This window comes from Ursus maritimus, unplaced genomic scaffold (genome assembly GCF_017311325.1).
Source record: "Ursus maritimus isolate PB19 unplaced genomic scaffold, ASM1731132v1 scaffold_1, whole genome shotgun sequence".
Lineage (NCBI taxonomy): Eukaryota > Metazoa > Chordata > Mammalia > Carnivora > Ursidae > Ursus > Ursus maritimus.
Genome location: NW_024423343.1, coordinates 68,815,945 through 68,837,115, shown reverse-complemented (window position 1 = coordinate 68,837,115; position 21,171 = coordinate 68,815,945). Strand labels below are relative to the sequence as shown.

The window sequence follows — 21,171 nt, the reverse complement described above, 5'->3', positions numbered from 1 at the left end:
GCTCCTAAGAGCACAGCCCTTGGAGCGTCTGTCTCAACGGGACGCACACTTAGCCTCTGCTCCATGTACACACTGGGAAAGGGAGACAGGAACACATCGCAATCCCAGCGGTGTGAGCACATCGTCTTAAAGGTACCAGGAGCATCACACATGTCTTCAAGCGTTTCTTTTATCCGAGAGCTGCCGTTTTTGTTTTTCTTTTCTTTTCTTTTTTTTTTTTTTTTCAGAGGAACAGTGCTTAAGACAAATATTCATGGAACAAAATAGACAATAAACACCCTTGAAAGATTTCCAGCCTTTTTTGCTAGGGTCAATTTTTCCTCTAACCACTACGTTTTCTGCCTCCTGGCATAGGACAATGCCCTAATAATATCACCTAGGGACAGGAGTTATAAAATGTGGGCAAGAGTTTTCAAGCCTTGCTGGGCACATACCCAGCCTGACAAGTCGGCGTAACACAGAAAACAGATGTAAAAAAAAAGCTGAGGTCTTTGGCCAGGGTCAGCTAGCAGTTAGGCACTTCGCTGGAGGGCTTTGGGCTGTGGCAGAATGGTACCAGCGTGACACCGAGAACCTTACGACTCACAGATCTGCTGACTAGACACATTCTCTTTTAAAAAATTCTCTGCCCTTAGCACATAGGAACTCATTCAGACTCCATTAATGTCATGGAGAAGTGCAGTAAAAAGGTTGCGTAATCACACTGCCTCCTGTAACTAAACACACATGCGGACTTTGTCCATGGTGTGTATGTGTGTGTGTGTGTGTGTGTCCGCGTGTGCACGCACACATGCCTGCCTCCCACACAGGCAAAAACAGCAGGCACAGGGCAAGCGGTTCTAGGACAGTTTCAGCTAACATGCCAATGTGCATTAATTAGTCTTCTCAGAGACTGTACTCTCTTTCAGGCAGGTATAGGAAGAGCATTTTTTTTAGAAAAAACCCTGAATCATGACCCTGAGTGACAGTGTTTTTGCCTTGGCCATGTCTCCTAATTTGGACATCTGTTCTAACTAACTAAAACTTCCCATCCCCTGTTACTAACATTCACTGTGTGGGAAACCACCACCCTACCACTTCTCCATAACAGAATTTTTATCAGGCAAATATTGTTATTTTAAACCTCCACGGAATTCACCAGGATTGTCTTACAAAGTAGTCATCGGTTCTTTTACCCTGACTGGGGACCTTCCAAGCAAATCTGATTTACTGCAAACCAGCTGGCACTCAAAAGCAAGATAAAAACCAAGATATCCAAATAAAGGACAACGCTTCCACATTTTCAGGGGGGAAAAATGAGAGATTAGATGAGAAAAGATAGAGGGAATGGCCTCATGAGTAATTTTTTTTCCAACACAAGCTATTATGTATATTTAAGGAAGATCCTGCTAGAAGATAAAGCCTCTCTGAAAATATGGTAACATCAGGCACAAAGGCACAAGATTTTTAAAAAGCAATTTCAGAAAACAGATAGCATGAAAAACTGTGACGTGGCTTTTCGGAGAGCTACAAACATGTACTACGCGACGCACCGCACCCCAAGACAGGGCGCGGCGTGTCTGGCATGGGGGAAACCCAGCCACTCCGCTCTGTATGAAAACAGCATGTTGGCAGGAGGGTGCGTGGCCCACGAGAAGTGTGCTGACCTCCTGCTTAGCCTTTTAGAGACTTTCTTAAGATTGTTACAGTGGAGATGAGTTCACTGTTCAGTTTGTTAATTTTCATAAAGTATCTTTTGGGGAGTGTATCTAACGTGGGTTACTTTTCTGTCCTTGGCTCCCGTGTCACAGGAGAACTGCCAGTCAGGCAAGAACCTGAGTGCTCTGACAGAAGCCACCCGGGATGATTCTGCTTGTGCTGGCTACACAACGCGCATCCCTGACGAAGCCGACCTCGGACTCTATTTATGAAATGTTATGTCTGCTTCGCAAGGAACCTACATTATTTAAAGTGGGGGCTCATTCAATTTACCTTGGCCTGACAGTATTTTTGTTTTTCATCTGGTTCTACTGAAAATAATATATACATTCCAAGCAGAAGCCTCTGGTATGGAGTCACCGTTCGGACAATCTGAGAGAGCAGCATCTAATCAGCAGACCGGGAGTTAAAGAAAATTCTCATATTAAGTATACAAACAAAGGAGGCAGGGAACCCAGAGAAGCTGAAGACCGTTTCAAATTCTGTTGCGGTTCCCCAATCCACTTGGGACTTATTTTGGGGAAAAGTTGAGTTCCCTGGACCAGCGTGCTTCCGAGGCCCGCATTATACAGGTCAAACCCCTGCCAAAAGGCGGTTCGAGCTTGCTTCTATGCAAAGAAGTATCCAGAAAAACCCTGAAAATAGCCATGATTATTGTGACGAGCCCTCCACGAACAATGCTCTTGGAAACTACTTGGTAACCTCTGTTGTTCTAGGGCGAAGCACAGGCTTTCTGCACCTAGCACAAAATTAAAAACAAAACCGAGGCCCTGCTGCTAAAGAACTTGCAGTCTAGTTGGGAACTAAGACTAACACACAGACGGAATCGTGCAACGTTAGAAACGGCATACAACTGAGTTCTGATTCAGAACCAAGAGAATGGCTTGACTGCATACCCCCAAGCAGTGATTCTCTTGAGGCAGAAGGAATCTGTTTCTTACAGCCGACCCGTGGCACAACTTGAAGAAACTGTTCTCTACTAGTTGCGAAGGTACAGAGGATCCTACAATCCTTCACGTGGGGTTTGGAAACCAAGGTCTCTTTTTCCCTTGAATAGGTACGACCAACAGTCTTTAAACCTACTTCAAAACAAACAGCTAAATGATACAACCATGAAGTCCTTTGGAGAAAAAAGGACACTGCTCAACCTCGCTCTGTGACACCCTGAGATCTACTTCATTCAGGAAACAGGGAGATCTTATCGCATCTCAGACTGATACAACATCAAAACTACTGCGTGCAGGGATGTCTCTCCTCCTCGAACTTTCCTTGCCATACATAAATATGAGCTGAGAAAGTCAAGCGGTCACTGGCGGGTGGCCGGGCAGCCCTTCAGAGGGACTAATACCGTGGGGTCCTGCCACGGATGGCACGGGGAAGTGAGGAGAACACCAGGAGTCAGCCGTGCACACGTGTTAACCGCAGAAGGCCCCACAGTGGTAGGTCTGACAGAAAGCTCCCACGTATTAAATTTCTCCTTTGTCTTTACTAAGTTGGAGGGTAAAAACATCGCTTTCTATTTTCCTCAACTCAAGTGTTGTTGATGGGAAAACAAACCCAACTTAAAAAACAAAAAGGAAGCTCTTGCCCAAGGTTGGGTTCCTTGGAATAGCATAGGTCCCAGTCTTTTGTTTGATGATCCAGACTCGTGCCTGCAGGCAGTTCAAGCTCACACGCAGCCTGCAAATCGCGCAAGCTCAGGTTTTAGCCGTCCAAGATGGAGTGCAGACTGCGGAATTGTATATACTTACAAATAGCTTCTTCTGTGCAGTGAGACTCAACTGGGTGCAGGGAATTAAAGTAAATCTCTGATCATAACCATCAGCCATCCAGTTAAGGATGAAACTCTGGCAGAATAAATACAGAACACCAGTTACCCACACACGGCCTGGCGTATGGGGGAAAATGGAAATGTCTTCTGGTCTGTGGTCAGCCGCGAGCATGCTAGTGTGTGAACACACAGTACTGTCTTGGGGAAGAGTGCAGTGAAATTTATACAAAACCCACAAACATTTATCGTTGCTTAGTACGGTTGAGGTACTGTGCTGGGATGAAAACAGCAAGAGGAGAAAACAGCTTCTGCCTTCAAGAAGCTCCCAGTTTAGTAAAGCGACACGTGTAAACGTGTTCAGTGCTCGGATACAGGCAGGTGTCCTCAGGGTGCTGTGCACACAGCCCCACTGGATCAGAGGAGGCTCTGGCAGGGGGAAGCAAGCGTGGAACACAGTCTTGGAGGGTGAGGACTGGAGAGCCAGGTTAAAGGGAACTGAAGGGCACTAGCTTGGAAACCACAGGAGAGAAAGCAGAGAGGAATGGAGGGCATGGTGTGCTTGGAATGTATTTGTAGTTTGGTCCTGGAGGACACACAGTAAGGCAGAGAACAGAGGGAGACAGGACTGAAGAAGCAGTCAAGAGCCCTCTTGCCTCTGGCCTTCAATGTCATTCTAGGAGCCTGGGTTTTTTTCCTCTATTGGTGGGGGGGGGACTTTTAGCAGGAAAGCGACACAGAGGCCTATATTTTATCAAACCTCTGGGAGGGTATCTGGAGAGGAAGGGCTAATGATCAAGCAGGCAATTAGGAGCCTGCCGTAATGGCCTTGGTGAGAGATCAGGGCTTAAGCTAGGCTGTGGTAGAACGGATGGAGGGGAGAGGGTAAATTCTAGAAATTATCAAGAGGAAAAATGTAAGGACTTGAATGACTTTGTATATGAGAGATGATGGATGGAGGGGGGATTCAGCCCTGAGTTTCTGGCTTGAGTGCGTGGCTGGATACTGGCCACTAACTGAGAAAAGGACAACTGGATTAGATGGGAAGGGGGGCTAGTTTCACCTTGGAGACAATGGATGTGTGGTGACTGAGACCAGGCAGCCTGAAGCTCAGGGCAAAGCCAGGGTGGGAGATGAATGTCTCCGAGTTGTATGAATGTACACACTAGTTGAAACCTTGAGAATACATGACAGCTATTAGAACTGAGCCAGAAGTGGGATTAGGGAAACAGCAACAATTAAAGAGTAGATAGAAGAAACAAGCCCACAGAAGGCAAGAAATTAACGCAGGACAGGAAGAAAACAGAGACAGGTGAAGCGGAAGTCAAAGGAGGACATGTTTCAGAGAAGGGTAAGCGACTGGCAGCATCAAGTACAGCAGACAGACAGCCTCGGAAAGAGAGGGAAGGTTGGATAATTGGATAATCGGGAGGTTAAGTGTTAGTTGTGTCCCCACTACCCCCCCCACCCCTCCTACAAAGAGTTAGGGTCCTAACCCTCAGTTAACTCATAATGACAGAATAGGACCTTATTTACAAATAGGGTCTTTAAAGTTAAAAAGCGGTTATTAGGGTGGGCCCTGATCGAATGACTGGTGTCCTTGTAAAAAAAAAAAAAAGGGAAATATGGACACGGAGATAGACATGCACAGAGGGACAATGGCGTGAAGAAACACAGGGAGAGGATGCCCATCTACAAGTTGAAGATGGAAGGAGGCCTGGAACAGACTTTCCCTCCATCCCCGCCAACACCTTCATCTTGGACTTTGAGCGTTGAGAACCAAGACAACACATTTCTATTGTCTGAGCCACCCAGTTTCTGGTACTTGGTCATGACAGGCCGGAAGGCTAATACAGTTTACCGTGTGAGACACAAGGAGAAGTCAAGCTGGGGAGAGCTGAGGTGTGAACGGAAGACAGAAACAGGGACTACGCTTTTAAAAGGTTTACGTGAGAAGGGGCTAGACAGGAACACAGTGCTTTCGTTTTAGTTTCAAGATCACAGAGACCTGAATGATCTCAAACACAAATAGATTTTTCTAGTAAATTATTTGAAATTTTAAAATGTACTGGCATAAAGTAGTTCACAGTTTTGTTCACTGTATTCTGTGATTTAAAAATGTCTACTGTAGTCATGGTCACAATTTGGGGGGAGACTGCAGCCGGGGAGGGATGAGAAAGCTGAGTGAGGACCAGTGATGTTGAGGGTCTAGTCAAGCTGGAAACAACCTCTACTTTACCTGCCTGGATGTAACAGCAGAGAAGGTGGCCTGCTGTAGAATTAATCCAGGTTTAGCATTCTGCAAGGCACGTGTAACCAAGATACGGCGTATAAGACAAGTGAGAAGATAAGTGACGATACCGCTAAAATGGAGACCAGGTTTGGTGGGGATGGAAAAGAAGTAAAGAAGGACCCCTTTGAAATTTGAATCAGGTTTAGTGGGAGGCAGAATGAGTGTGATCTGGGAATGAAAAGCTCCTGAGGTGTGGTGTTCTTGGTCATGACAACACAAGGCAGGGTGGTGGGAGGAAGCGGCTATCCTGGGGTGGATGGAAGGGCGTAGGGACTGAAGTCCAGGCTCTGTAAGGGGCGCAAGGTAACACATGCTGAGACCTTCCACAGGAAAGGCAGGAGCTGTGGTGGAGAGTACCATGGCCCTCAACGGACAAGACTGCAGGACAGATTTACGGAGGCTGGTGGATGGTGGGGGAGGCAGGTTAGAGGACAGGCCTTGTATCTGAGAAGGAGGAGCTTCCGAATGCCTTACAAGTCAGACCCTCCCTCCCACTGGGAAGGCTCCCATTCATATTTGAACACTCAGTGTCTGGGAGAAAGGCACCTTCAAGTCTTATTTGTAGAACCAAAGACCTAAGTTTTAAGAGCTTGATAAGTGGTTTTTGGTTCTCGAAACATCAAGTGCTAAAATTATATGTATATTACATAAAAGATGACTGATAAAATTTTAGACAAACAACATACCAGAAACTCCAGGTGGTGTCTTAATGAATTTTCCATTAAAATGAGCAATAACGGCTTCACACTTTTCTGTTGATTCCATCCTATTCATCCATCAAAATAAAACACATATTTAGAGGATCTCTTAGTTTCAGATTTTGTTTTGCACATGTGAATACATTCTTACAGGTTTACTGGATACAAATGAAACCCAGCAAAAATGTGAATCAGAAAAAGTGGGTTTATCCTATCTTTTATTTGTTTTATGTGTATTCCTACAATAAAATGAAAACTGATATCCACATTCTGAATCATAAAAGAAATAAATTATATCCAGAGTGTTTAATATCAAGCATATCAACTGTTATTTTTTTCTACTTGTTGGAAAACTGGCGATCAATATATAATAGTTCTGCTGGTCATGATGCGGAATTAAAATGGAAACGCCAGTTCAAAATACGAGTGGATTTACTGCTGCCAGAATATCTTAAAGATAGCCTTTCCTTTCATATATTCGCAGAAGGACAGACTCAAAAGTCATGATAAGAACGAGTGAAAATCACAGGATACTCCTTATACGGTTTTCACATTAGCTTTAGGTATAAAACTAAATTAGTGCAGTAGGTTATGTACTGTCTTTGTCATCTTGGCTTCAGAGGAGTAATTAAAGGATTGAGCCTAACTTTACCATTTATTCTACATCTGCAGGTGGCTAAAAACCTTTGAGAAACATTTCAAGGGAATTACATTATTTTGACTTATTTTTTTTTAATGGAAGAAACACTGAATAATCTATTCAAAATGCACCACACTCCAGGACTACCCAGAGAGTTACATCTTGGTTTTAATGGGCAGTAATAGTTTTAAAAAGCAATAGAACTTAATTGGGTTCCATCTTCGGATGCAAAACTGAAACTACTTCATCTGCTTTCAGAACACCCACAAAGGCGATGATTTTTAGCTGGGGCTGGGCTTTTCATTGTTTCCCCCGGATCCTTTTAAACAATGACATGTTCACTGGAAATGCAAGTTTCTACCTGTAGAAATTTTAGTTTTATCTCAAAATTAGGCTAGTATTGTCACTAATTCAATCCAGAGACACAGATAATTTTAAGAAAGAGCAATCAACTAAAAGCCAGAACCAAGTACTAGACTTTGCTTCATTACTTGGCAGTCTGGTGACAATGGAAACATCTCTTCTTTGACTCGATTTTCTTATACATAAAATAGTGAACAATGCTGCCTTTGTTGATTTCACAGGTCTGTGGGAGATGGGATTGTCATCAAATCGGATGTTGTATATGAAAGTAAAATACCAGCAATTTTTCTTCCAAAGTCAAAGTCAACATATAGACATTATCTGTTCCTGCACAGTATTAACGGGTTCCTAAATAATGGAAAAATCAGTTTTTATACATGGGCTTTTAGATTAGCACTATGTCAAAACTCAAAGCACTTTCTGTTTGAGATTTTTCTTTCAGAAACAAAATTAACCATTACACTGAAGTATCCTTTCCGGAAAGGAAGGGATAAAAATAAGTTGGAAGAAGTGAGGGCACTTTAGATAGATCTGTGACATTCTGCCTCTTCAAAAAGAAAAAAAAAAAAATCTGAAGCAAAATTATAAAACGCTATTACTGGTGGTTAGAGAGGTGTCCTATCATTGTCTTACTTTCTGAATGTTTGAAATAATCTAATTCATTGACTTTATGATGAATCAAATTTCCATCTAATGAGAAAAGCCATACTGATTTATTTATGAAACTCAGGAGCCTGTGATGGTTATTTTTAAGAAGTTACAGGCATCCTGATCGAATTAATGAAAACATTAGAACTACTGCTCATGTGATATTTCCTTGCCCTGAGTCACCAAATATTTAGTGTCTTCAGGCTTAAGAACCCTAATGAACTTCCAAAAGATCTGGAAAAAAACAAACAAACAAAAAACAACCAGTATTTACACATTTAAATTCATGGTACAACTGGCTCCCATAAGCCTGGCTCAAATTCTCTCTTCTTGCTCAACTTTTATTTTGCAGGAAACTTAGCAGAGCTATTGTCATTGACATAGTAAGGACAGAGCAGCGTGCTTACCTGGCAAAGCCAACACCACGACTTGTACCACTGGAATCACGTAGTATTCTTGTAGAAATAACTTGTCCAAATGGCTTGAGCATATTTTCAAGTTCTTGCTCATCCATGGACAGTGGCAAATTAGAAATATATAGGTTAGTAGGATCTTGTTCCTGTTGCTAAAACAGAACAGAGAATTATCCATTAATTTCCAATGGAAGTTGAAATACTGATGTTCACACACCTACTTTGAGTCCTTTCAGAGTGCTACCAAGCGCGAGCGTGGGAGCTACAGACACCCAAGTCACCTTGCACGCTTGCAAACAGTGTCTGAAGCTTGGACAATCTGTGCAGGTCAGACATGATTCCGTTGAGCTGTTCTTAGCCGAGAACTTTGGAAATGCAACTGCTGGCACGCGCCGTGGAGCTGGAGAGGGTGCCCTCATGGAACCACGCTCTCAGCTGTTTGCAGCGCTCCCAAAATAACCAACCTCTCCTCTGCAACTATTTTTAGGAGTCCATTTCAGGCACACTATTGCACAGAAGGCTATTACTGTCAATAATTCAATCCAGAGACATACAACGGATTCTGGACCAAGTCATCTCAAGTCCAGTGAGGCTTTGTCCCAGTTCCCCTCCTCTGCTCCATGGCAGGGTCCTTACTACTTACTTTGGAGTTCTGATCACCCATGGGGAAAGGAGAACCCAGACATGAACAAAAACAAGTAAACTCATATAAATAAGTAAACGCATATAAACAAGTTTATCATATAAAATGATAAACTCTAGGACAGAGCAAACTTTATAATCAGCAAAAAGGTGAACTCAGGAGTAGGTGGGGGAGGGGAGCTTTGCTAAATCCTTGCTACTCAAAGAATGATCCAGCGCCAGCAGTGATGGGATTATCTACAAGACCCTCCCAGACCTCCAGAATCCCAGGAGCCACATTTTAACAGGATTTCCAGGTGATTGCCTATGCATATAAAAGTTCAAGAAGCAACAACAAGATCATTCCCCACTCACCTTTCCTTTGCTGAGATAGAATCAGCTGAACCAAAGCTACGCAACTGAATTTTCTGAGAGCCAGTAACTGCTCTACACATTTACTAAGAGTATGGTGCTCAATCATGAGAGAGAAAGCTTATCTGACAACTGGAATATTTTCTGACCAAGTCAAAATTCACTTCTGCAATTGTGAGATTAGAAGAGTCTTAATTAATTTTAAATCAGGTTTTCCTTTGATCTTATTAACCAACTGTATCTTTACATATTGAGCTATGCAGGCTTATGATTTTTCTTTAATAAGCGCTATTAGTAAAGTTGTTAACTGATGTTTTAGCATTAGGCAACAGAACAACAGCACACTCGTTATATTTTAGATTTCCAAAATGCACAGTACTTTAAAAATATATGTGAAGCATATGCATATTTGAATTGTACAAAGTCTCTACTTTCAAATTTATCCCATTGTTTAATTAAACCTGAAATGAAATCTGCCTTTTTATATAATCTGCAGGTAAAAGTGCATATTGACCTTTCATACTATACTTACCTGGTAAGATTTAAAATAACATTCTGGTATCCTAGGAAATGACAAATGCCTTGGTATTCCCAAGCACTCAAGTTATCAAACCCAGAGAGACTATGGCCAAAAAGTACTGTCCCTATGGCCTCCCGCTTCTGAAAGACGGCAGCAGCACATAACCCGGCTGGTCCCAAAGGGGTGCAGGAGAGGCTCCAGGCCTGGGGGTCCCTGGGGTGTAGCAGTGGGGGTGGACCCGAGAAAAAAATTAAATTTTTCAAATGTTCAATAGTAAGCCGAATATTTAACCTCATTAACCCTTCACAGGCTACACAAAATGGTGACTATCTTTGCTTTTAGCTGAAATTAGATCCGTTCAATCTGGAACAGCTGATTATCTTGTGCTGAACAAAACCTATCTTTATATCTTTAATGTATAAAATTGGAAAGTGATTTAATAAATGCAGAACAGGTAACAGATAACATGTTTGAAAATATAAGGAAAAGCAAAATGGTCTGAGGTATTAAAGTTTTCCAGTGCTTCTGAGGTAGGGTGAGAGGTAAAATCTCTCTATCTCCATTTCACTCACTACCTCTGCCAAACTGGCCCGATTAACCGCACAGCTCTTTAGTCACTTCATGTCGGCTCTACCCTCCCAAGTCCCCGAAGACTTCCGGTGGTGCAGAAGACTCTATTTGTTCCGGTGTTAGCCTGGTCCTTAACGGGCCAGTACCCATGGAGTCCTTTCTCTCTGAGGGTGGGTGCCGATGAGCCCTGTAGCCTCACAGTCAAATGATACGCACAGAGCATCTCATACAGTCCAGACTCGCACAAAATAACCTTGACTCCAGCCCCGTGCTCCAGCTGCTTACAGTTAAGTAGGGGAGGTAGAAACACATGCAGTAAGAGCCTAGGACAGAGGCGGGTACAACTCACAACGGGAGGAGAGATGGGGGAGCTTGTCTTGGGGAAAGGCAGGGAAGAGTTTTCAGAGGGCACGGCACCGAGTTGAGACTTGAGAAACAAACAGAAGTCATGAGGCTGAAAGCAGATTGTGAAAGGGTATGTAAGGAGTTGGACTCCACTCTGTCAGTCCCTGCCGCTAAACTGGTCTACTTAAGCATTGCTAACGGCAAGAAGGACCACGTATACTGAGAAGTCGGCAGGCAAAGGTCAAGGTAGCCTTACCAGAGTGCAAATTTTCTTGGAAGTCTGGTGCTTTATCTTTAAATTAAAAAAAAAAAAAAAAAAGTCATGTAAAGTTTGCAATCTACTCCCTAACTATTTAGATGTGTCGTAATATAGAAACGATGCTTCTGACCTCATACTTCCAAGTAATACTGATAACTTCAGGGAGAGAAGCCAGGCTTATCCTGTGATTTCATGTACTCTGGTGGGTGAGGGGGGGACCAGGAGGAAGGAGGTACTGTCATCCACCAACCATAGTTAGAAAGCCACAGTCTGACAAATGAGGGGAGCTTTCGAACGCATGGAAGCAAGGAAATGATATCATCAAGCCTACCTTAATGAGAAAAATCTCTGCCATCATGCTTAGTCAGATTCAGAATAAAGCTGGGGACCCCCTAATTAAAAAGCATTAAAACCCTCCTTGGACAAAGATATGGCATAAAAAACCTTACATAAGAAACATATACCATAAATAGTGTGGGGCTTTCTTTTTAAGTTACAATTATAACCATTAAATGACTGATATTTAAGAATGTTCAGAGGAGAATTTGTCATATGTGAAGTATTTTTAAAAGGATTAACAATGTAGGTACAAAATACTTTCTAAATTTATGTTTCAGTTGCTTGTATGATTAAAATATTAATAAAATATTATATTCTTTAAAGTCCTGATTCAACTTGAAAGTTTATGATGAAGAAAAAAATAAGTACTAAACTCGGAATCCAAAAAGAAATTGAGCTCTGAACCCATTCTTTGATAAATAGTGAGCCAAAGCAGATTAACACAAGTAAATATTTCGTATGACTTTAATGGATTTTTTTCCAACAGCAACAACTCAGTCAACTAGGGTTTTTCATTTGGGATGATCTTTAAAGCTAATGTTATTTATTTTTCTTATCAAATGGTCAACTTGTCCTGCCAACATCGAGCACAAAGTTGTAATAATTAAAAAAGAAAAAAAAGAAAAAGAAAGGAGAAGACACTCCAAGCTGGCAGCACTGGCCACAAAAATATCTAATCCCCAAAGTGTCCGTGTATTCTAATGACCATACATTCATAGTGAATATAATACTTGTAGTAAGTGGGGGGTGGTTCTCGAATGAGGGTAATTTAGTTTCTTTAAAATCAGTGACAACCATAACTCTGTTTTATTACATACAATGTTATGTCTCAAAAAACAATTATTCTGTAAATTATGGGTGGCCAAACATAAAATGGGGCCAACAGGCCTCTTTATATCCATCCTTAGGCATGGAAAAGGTTCAATGGCTTCTCTAACAAGTAGAAAACTAGCTCCCACATTGGCCATGAGAGGGATAAATGGCCACTAATGTTCACTTGAGTAGAAAAGCAGGGCTCAGAGGTCCCGCGTGGTGTAAGGCACTCAGTCATCATCTGAAAGAAATTAACAAAAACCTCCCTGTGCATGTGGAATGGTTCCTAAAACGCAAGAAAGGGACTTGGCAGGAAGACCAGACATCTGTTTTCTCTTGTACTGAATAGGTTCCCCAACCAGCGGAGAGCTGCTCACAGGCATGTGAATGCCAACTGCCTGGAGCACCGTCGACTCTCTGGAAGGGGGATTCAACTCCTGCTCGTTTCACTGCCTATTTACCGAAAAGAAATGTGCTAGCTTACCACCAGGCAAACAACACGCGATGATCCGCTGACTCCCAGCAGGCCTCAAGAGGCACTGCTGAAAGGCCTACAGAAGTCATTCTCTTAACACATATTACCAATGTTGGTTCAAGTTTTAAGTCCTTTTAGCTTGATAGCTGATTTTTGCTCTTTTTATAGATTCTGAGTCTTCTGTTCTAAAAACAAACACATCTGAAACAAGGCCAAGTTTAACATCAATAGGAATGGCCTTGAGCCTTGGGGAAAACCTTTTGGTAAGTTTCCTCAGGGTACTTACTCTATGGACAGAGCCCAGTGAATATAATTTTTAAAAATGGCCCATTCTTAATTCTCAATATCTGCTCAAGCTAGGAAAAAAGTTCTTCTGTCACTGAGTTGGTTTCTCTGGTCATTAACAAAACAAAGATTTAGCACCTACCCTATGCCAGGCACCAAGAGAGGAACTGAAAGTCAAAACATGAAGAAGAAACAATCACTGCTGCTGAATGCTCTCCACTTGCAATTTTTCAACTCAATTTTGAGTATCTGTGGAGGCCTTTTTCAACCCCAGATAGCCAATGTGTATTATATTCTCCTTCACCCAAACCCCAATCCACTCCCACCACCCTGCTGATTTCCCTAGTAGAATACCCCTTAATTTTTTCTAATTACATAAGAAAGCAAGCCTTTAATATGTGGCAATGTGAATTTTCAAAACTTCATGTAGTATCCCTGTTAATTCACTAAAAACAGTGGATGGCAATGGGTCTCTTATCACTTAAGGGAGCCAGACCTAAACTTCTTTTACAAACTGTCTGCACAGGAGGTGTGTGCCAGGTGCTCCTTTATCTGAATAGCATAAGGGGGTTAAGTCAGTTCCAGATCCTCAAATCCATGGTGCCACGGCACAGAACAACGGACCCCCTCCAGCATTTGAAATATCTTTTGTAACTTTAATGATATAATAAAAAAGAAATAAGGCCCAGGAAACTCAGCTGTTCTAGAGAGACCTAAAGAAATTCACGAAGTGCAGGATGTTGGCACACGGCCAGCCTCTCTGAACCTGTGTACCGTTCCTTCCCTACCGATGGTGTAGAAAGGGATCATTTTTCCTAGCCAATTTACAGTCCCAAGTCTCCTAAGGAGGCCTCTGAACAGTGCTCATTATCAATCCACAGGAAAGTGGCGTTCAGAGCACACTGTTGACACGTCAGATCGGGCCAATCTATACCCAGGCCGGCGTTGACCAAATGCACTGCAAAGAGCTCTTTAAAACAGTGGATATTTCAGAGACTATGCTGCTTAACATCCCTGGCACTGAGAAGATGCCTAGGTAAGTGCCAGCTGCTTCAAGAAGGCCTCTGCATTTGTAACGGGTTGTTAAAAGAGCCCTCTTTCTAACCTTGTTTCAGCAGAAGCCACAAAACAATGGTTGGCACATTCCGGAGAGAGAAACCAGACCACCTAAAGAGAGCCGGCTGAGAACTGGTTTGGGATGCTTAGCTGACCGCCCAGCTCACGCTGCCTTGGAGAGACCGGAGAGGCTGAGAATGAGCATGTATGTGGAGAGAAATGCTGCTGTGTTCTTAGTCTCACCATGTGGGCTGCATCCCTCTCACTGCCAGGCAAACGGCAGGGGTTTGAAGAGACACTGAGGAGGCTTCTCTGTGTCCCATGGAGCTTGGTGCCTACAATGGATCGAGGTCTGACTTCAGCCTGAGGAATCCAACAGCTGCAAGGCTGGCTGAAGGGGCCTCTAAGTGTGGCTGGTCAGTATCTACTTCTCCCACAGACAGCTGCCAAATGTAGATCACAGGTGGGCCACGCAAGGTAGAATTGGCCCAGGGTTGTGTTACATCCTTCCAGGAAGGCTGCATTGATGGGCAAGGAGGTCCCAGCAGAAAAGGGCTGAAGACAGACCCTTAGACAATCAGGAGCTGAGGCATATATTCACTAGTTTCAAGGAACCACAGGAGAAAGATCAGTTGGGGGGGTGGTGTAAGAGATCTCTGAAAAACACCCAAAGCATTCCATGAGGGAACACGTTATCTCTCTGGCCAGAGAAATCAACACCAGATTACATCACCGTCAGGTCAAGAAACTTGCCCATCCCATACCCTGTTCCACCAAGGGGGAGGGTCAGAAACCACAGCTACCTAGCTGATACAAGAGCAAGAAAAACATAAGTTTGGGAAATAGGAAAGAAACTAATCAAGCCCCCATCCCCCTGTAGGCTTATTATGACTGAGAGCAGACCTGAGCTGGAAGAAGGGAGAAACTTCAATGGGACTCTCAAAATTTCATCAAAAATAGGGGCGCCTGGGTGGCTCAGTCGGTTAAGCAGCTCTTTTTTCAGCTCAGGTCATTATCTCCAGGTCCTGGGATTGAGCCCCGCATGGGGCTTCGCATTCAGCGGGGAGTTGCTTGAGATTCTCTAAATCCTTCTGCCTCCCACCCCAAGACAAATAAATCAATCTTAAAAAAAAATTTCATCAAAAACAAACCAACAAACCTATTGGGATTGGACATTTAAATTACAGGGATCACACATGCAACATCAGTAACGTGTTCTTAAAAATGAGAAATCCAACATGCAAATGTTAACCAGGATCCTATTCTACATTATTTCAAATAAGAAAAAAACCATCATGTATTACACATTAATCACTACCCCCAAATTCCTAAAATGTAATTAAATACTTCTTTTCCTATTTTTCTACAATTTCCTAAAATGTGACTTGTTATATTGGGATATAAACCTTCAAATCATTGCTTCCTGATCACCCAGTCATCAATATGGTTGTTAGCAGACAACTGCCGTGTAAGCTGTGATTTCTTTCAGCACCAGTGACATCTAAGACACATATCCCTTTTGCTGACTCTCAGCAGTTTTCAAAACTTCTACATGTGATTCTGACATTTTACAAACTGTATTTAGAATATAACTTGAGACTCCCTATACAACATCTTGTTTAAAATCCTTTATTGAGCTTGGTGTGAGTACGTATAGAGACGGCTGAAAATGTGTTGAAAGATAATTACATTCCGTGAAGTTTGGATATGAAAACTCAAGAGGCATTCTACTGAAAAAAAAAAATAAAAAAATAAAAAAGACCAGAGTGAAGGGACTTTTTAGGATAATGAGAGTGGCCAGAAAAGTCATGGGACCAGCCCTGGATTTTATCCATGGGAGGACGAAGCAGGAACTTCACAGAATAGAGGAAATGGACAAGGTAGTGGGAAAAATAGAGTGTTTTCTGATTGTGCCTTGAAAGTCCTGGGGACCCACTGTTTACAGAAGCAGGTTAAACACGCTGTAAATCATTATACAACACAGGTACTGCACAGTCACAATTAAATATACTTTAAACCCTAATAATCATGGTCTTCCGACAATGCCACAGGGAATTACTCTACATTACAGACAGATAAGCAGAAAATCGTGGTGCTTAATATTTATAGTTTCGATTTAACTTCTTACTCTGGAGTTCAAGAAAACCTAAAATATGTCCAACTCAATTCAAAGCTTTAAAAATAGTTAAAGTCCAAGACTACTTTGGAAAGGTGATCACTTTCCCTAATTCCTGAAATCGTGATTTATGTTGATTCTTTGAGTCAAGGTAAATCCCTGGTGTGGCAGCTACACACGCATCCTTCAGGAGCCTCAAGGTCTTAGCAGGTAACTTCTCTCTTTACCAGAGTCCTTGAACTTCCATAAATTCTCCTTCCTTATGGAAATGTGAATGCTCCTGAGGGAATGATCACATGCTACTATTCAGGAGCAGAAGTAACCAAATTACTTTCCTCTGTGCTTCAAGAAGACAGAGAATATATAATTAATGATCTTTTGCAAAGAATACACAAAATATCAAACTGCTGAGTTTCCGGCTTAAAAATATTTTCCACAGCAATTCAAGGACCACAAATGGGGGGAAAATGCACAGAATTATATGAGTATCTTAAGAAGTGCACTATGGGTAGCAGGTGTGACATAACCCAAGTTTACATTTGGGCAATAAGAAGACTAGGGCACATACCCCACTTCAACAATATTCTTCGTCTAGAATTCTAAAAGTTTATCAGAAACAAGCTTTGAATAAAGCCAGGATAGAACTACTGAAGAGCAGATTCACAGCCCATAAACAACCAGTGTCTAAAAATGTCTGCCTTTTGTACCGATTTGAAATAGCATCTGTAGCTTCCTCTGCCCTAACCTACTACCACTGAGAATGTGGAGGCCCAGCACAGGTGTCCAAAGGAACCACGGTTAGCCGGGATGGAGGGAGAATGCCAACACGGACAGGCAGAGCCCCACTCCAGGCTTCAGAACCAAAGCCAGGGCCCAGAGGAGTGGCTACTGGCTCTCGACTCACCTTTGCCATTTGAGCTTGAACCCCGCTAGCCTTCAGGGCAGACACAGCTTTCTGGGCTGCTGCAGGACTGTCAAAGTCGACAAAACCGTAACCTGAAATGCAAAACATACTTACTTACTAAGCCATTATTTTGTCATGATGAAAAGAGCAAAAGAATGAGTGTTTGGTTCCCGATGCGAGGGCAGCCGAAATGAAAACCCCGACGTCCTGACAGGTGGCTGGCGTTACCAGCTGCCATGCGGCCTCCCTCTCAGGCTGTCTGTCCCTGTCGTCTCTCATGAGCTAGACAGATTTTCCTTCAAAGTCAAAAACAAACGAAACAAAACAAAACCCTAAAAATCCCGGTTTTCCCTTTTTCTCAGGTGTCATACTTCCTGAAGAAAATGACACCTAAGTTAACCAACCAAAATTAAAAAAAAGAAAAAAAAAAGGAAAAAAATCAACTTCAGAGAAATAGCATTTTTAATGATTTGGTAATAAAGATGGAGCAATCATACAGAACTTAATAAATAACAGAAAAAAAAATTAGGTTCATTCCACAGACTAACAATTATTTTTCAAGTAAATCAAGTATAACCAATAAATACCCCAAACATAAAATACATTCTATTTTCGTACTTGATTAAAAATATGATTACTTATTTGCTTAAAATACACCTCGTGATCCCCGTCAAATAAAGAAAGGAGTAAAAATGCCTCCAGATATCCAAAAGAGCTGTTTCAGCAATTCACGCCCTAACATCTAAAAACAAAACATCATACAAACAGACAAACAAATAACTTCCTAAAAGAGGCTCTGGCTCAAAGCTTATTTATTCATAGCTTCGAAAACATTTTTAACAAGCTAGTCAGCTAATCCCTGGTCACACTAAGTCAAAAGCAGGAAACTAGGGGGGAAAAGGCGTCAGGGTAAGGGTTACAAAATGAGCGCATGGATGGTACCTAGCAGCAAAATCTAGCAACAAGCAATAAAAGAGGGAAACTATACAAAGAACAGGACTTAAGCAGCATAAGAGCAACAGCCCCATGAATTTCACACAATCCAGTGAGTACCACTGTATTAAAATAGGCCATCGCTGATTTTTCGCTGGGCTCACTCTTAAGTTATTGCGAAAAGGTTAAATCATATTTAACAACTGTTTAAAAGATCAGGATACCAGGCAAAAATACCAACAGAGATTTTATTGGAACTCAAACCTATTGCTATAAAATACACTTTAAACGAGTAAGAATATTTTGAAACACAAAAGCACCGTTTGGAGGCTGCCCAGAAGGGCCAGTGCTATCATTGATTTCTAGATACTGTAAAGACAGAGTACTTTTGACAGTAAAGTACTAGTGTCCAAACAGACAAACATACCTCTATCAACAAGGCCAAACACAGAGCTTGGCAAGGGTTCAAAGGTCGGTTTGCAGTATTAGCACCAAAACTACTGTCTGGTAACAAAACAGGTTGTAATGAAACAGAGTAAACCATCAATTGTAGAATAGATGTTTCAGAAGAGATGCGTTAAACCTGAAATAAGCAGCAGCTTCCTTCTATTACTTGGAATTGGACTGAAATAAAGCCTAATTTGATTTTGACACTGAGGAAACAGCCAGGTTGGAAAGAAAAAAAAGAGCTAAAAGCAGAGAAAGCTGCTCAACGGCCACATCAGGACTTAGAGTCAACACAGTCTGAGTGTTTTTAGAAACCTGTAAGTTAATGCTAATATGCAACCCTCTATGGGGGACACACATGCGTGCGCGCGCTCTCTCTCTCTCTCTCTCTCTCTCTCGTACCTACTTTATCACCACGTACAACTTCAGCAGGCCATAAACGAACACCCAACTACAATGAAGTGATGTCACTCCCACTGATGGATATTTGAGAGTGGTCCCCCCCCAACTATTTTGCTGTTGTCAATAAATTACAAGAAACAGAAGATCTCAATTTTGATGTAACTGTGGTTGAACTTATTACCAGTCAAGAACTATTAGTATTCTTTTTTTTTTTTTTTTAAAGATTTTATTTATTTATTCGACAGAGATAGAGACAGCCAGCGAGAGAGGGAACACAAGCAGGGGGAGTGGGAGAGGAAGAAGCAGTCTCAGCGGAGGAGCCTGAAGTGGGGCTCGATCCCATAACACCGGGATTACGCCCTGAGCCGAAGGCAGACGCCCAACCGCTGTGCCACCCAGGCGCCCCGAGAACTATTAGTATTCTTTTATCTGTTATTTTCTTATTAGGAAAACTCTATAATGGTTCCATTTTAGTTGTTTACATCCTTTTCTGGCCTTTTCTAACCACATACCTGTCTCATTAATATTTGCTGGAAACAAGTATTACGGGTAGGCATGCAATCTTTCATTTTCTCTATTTTATTACTTTCAAGTAAATTTAAGAGTATACAAATTTGAGTTATAGGTTCTATGGGTTTCATTATTTAAGTGGGTATGAAGATATTTTTGAAGGTGGGATTCTCTAAGTAACACGGCCCTCTCTCACTGGATCCCCAGAAGGACTCTCCTCAGGTCTTAGGACCACGAAGAGTTACAGTACTCCTGCGTCTTGGATTTTCCTCCACATTGTAGTGACTAAACCATGGGAATGGCTATGTTTTTTTAGTTTTGCTTTGGCCATTAGGAAACTCAGGCCATTTTTGTAGTAACCTGAGAATTCCTGCTCTTGCCCCTATCTTCCCATTAGTCAGATTTATCCTCACCCATTTTAACTTCGTGTGTGTGTGTGTGTGTGTGGCATTTGTGTGCATGTGTTCTGCTCTTGTATGTAACCCCTAAGCATTAATCAATTAATCAATCAATGTCACAATTGATACTTTGTAAGCTTTTTGTGATCCTGGATTGCCATATATACCAATGTTGGAAAGCGTTTAAATACCTTTAGTTGGCTAAAACCTGACAAAAATTGAAATGCAGAAGAGCAACTGACTCCTAAATTTTCAAATTTAATAACTAAGGTACATGTTATTCAGAGCAATGTGTCCTTCGGGTAATTTCCTTTCTTGGATAGAGGCTCCAAAATACTCTTCGTGACAAAAAAGTGTTCTGTGACCTCTAAGGTCTCTCATTTGCAGGTATAAAATTCTTTGATACGGTCAACCTCAAAGAAATAGTATAGAACACCTGGATGTTTTATTTACGTGCATACTCTATCATCTCTTACACATTATCTACACGTATCCATCCATTCATCCATTCACGTGTCTGGCTTCCCAAGTTATCAATGGCTAACATGTTGTCTTTATGATGAGGTACACTGTGTTATTTCTTCTCATTTGTTCTAAAATTACTTTTTTTCAAGAGCTCTCTCATTCTGCTTCCAGGATTTTATAAACCCATTTTGCTCCCTTGGTCCCCTCACTCGCTCACCCACCCACCCACGCACCCACGGCATATGCCGGCATCTGTCTACTCCCGAGAACCTGTGTGAGACAAAGAGCCCTAAAAGGTTCCTACCGTTGCCCTCACACAAGGCACGAGCTCCTGCGACTCACTTTAAGAGATGGTCTCTAGGAGACCTGCGGTATGGACAATCAGTTCTGAATCATTCCTTCCCTTATTCCGCAAGCCCCGCACATCTCTCCACTTATCTCTCAACACTTTCCAACCGTGAAGGGTTTGTATGACGATAGTATGTCCGATTTTGCATGACTATATTTTATTTACACCTTTTCTATGTCGTGTTGAGTATTTTTGGAATTTTGGTTTCTAGGGCACAGGCTCTCATCGGAGAAGAGTGTAGGATAGGTAGGGATTTTCAGCGCAGGGGCGTGGTGAACAATTCAGCCAGAGAGGGCTCAGAATCCTCTCCCTCACTTAACTGGGGCAGCCTTGCTAATTTTTAACACACTGATCTACCGCGTAAGATTCTTTTCTGCAGGGGGCGGGGTGGGAGGAAAGGTGGGGTAAAGCCATAAAACCACTTGCCGACTGTGATTTCTCTCTCAGTCTGCAACAAATGTTTGAGATCAG

At 42.2% G+C, this 21,171-nt stretch overlaps 1 protein-coding gene across 7 annotated transcripts in view; it reads right to left on the bottom strand.

The window, feature by feature from the left end:
- Positions 1-21,171, bottom strand: part of RBMS1 (RNA binding motif single stranded interacting protein 1) — a 207,908-nt gene that overhangs the window by 20,869 nt on the left and 165,868 nt on the right. For all 7 annotated transcript variants that reach the window (XM_040644589.1, XM_040644591.1, XM_040644595.1 and 4 more), the window contains exons 4-6: positions 17,197-17,288; positions 8,516-8,673; positions 6,446-6,525 (exon numbers count right to left, since the gene is read on the bottom strand). In XM_040644589.1, coding sequence (XP_040500523.1) covers positions 6,446-6,525; positions 8,516-8,673; positions 17,197-17,288 — 330 coding nt within the window. The remainder of the gene's footprint in view (positions 1-6,445; positions 6,526-8,515; positions 8,674-17,196; positions 17,289-21,171) is intronic.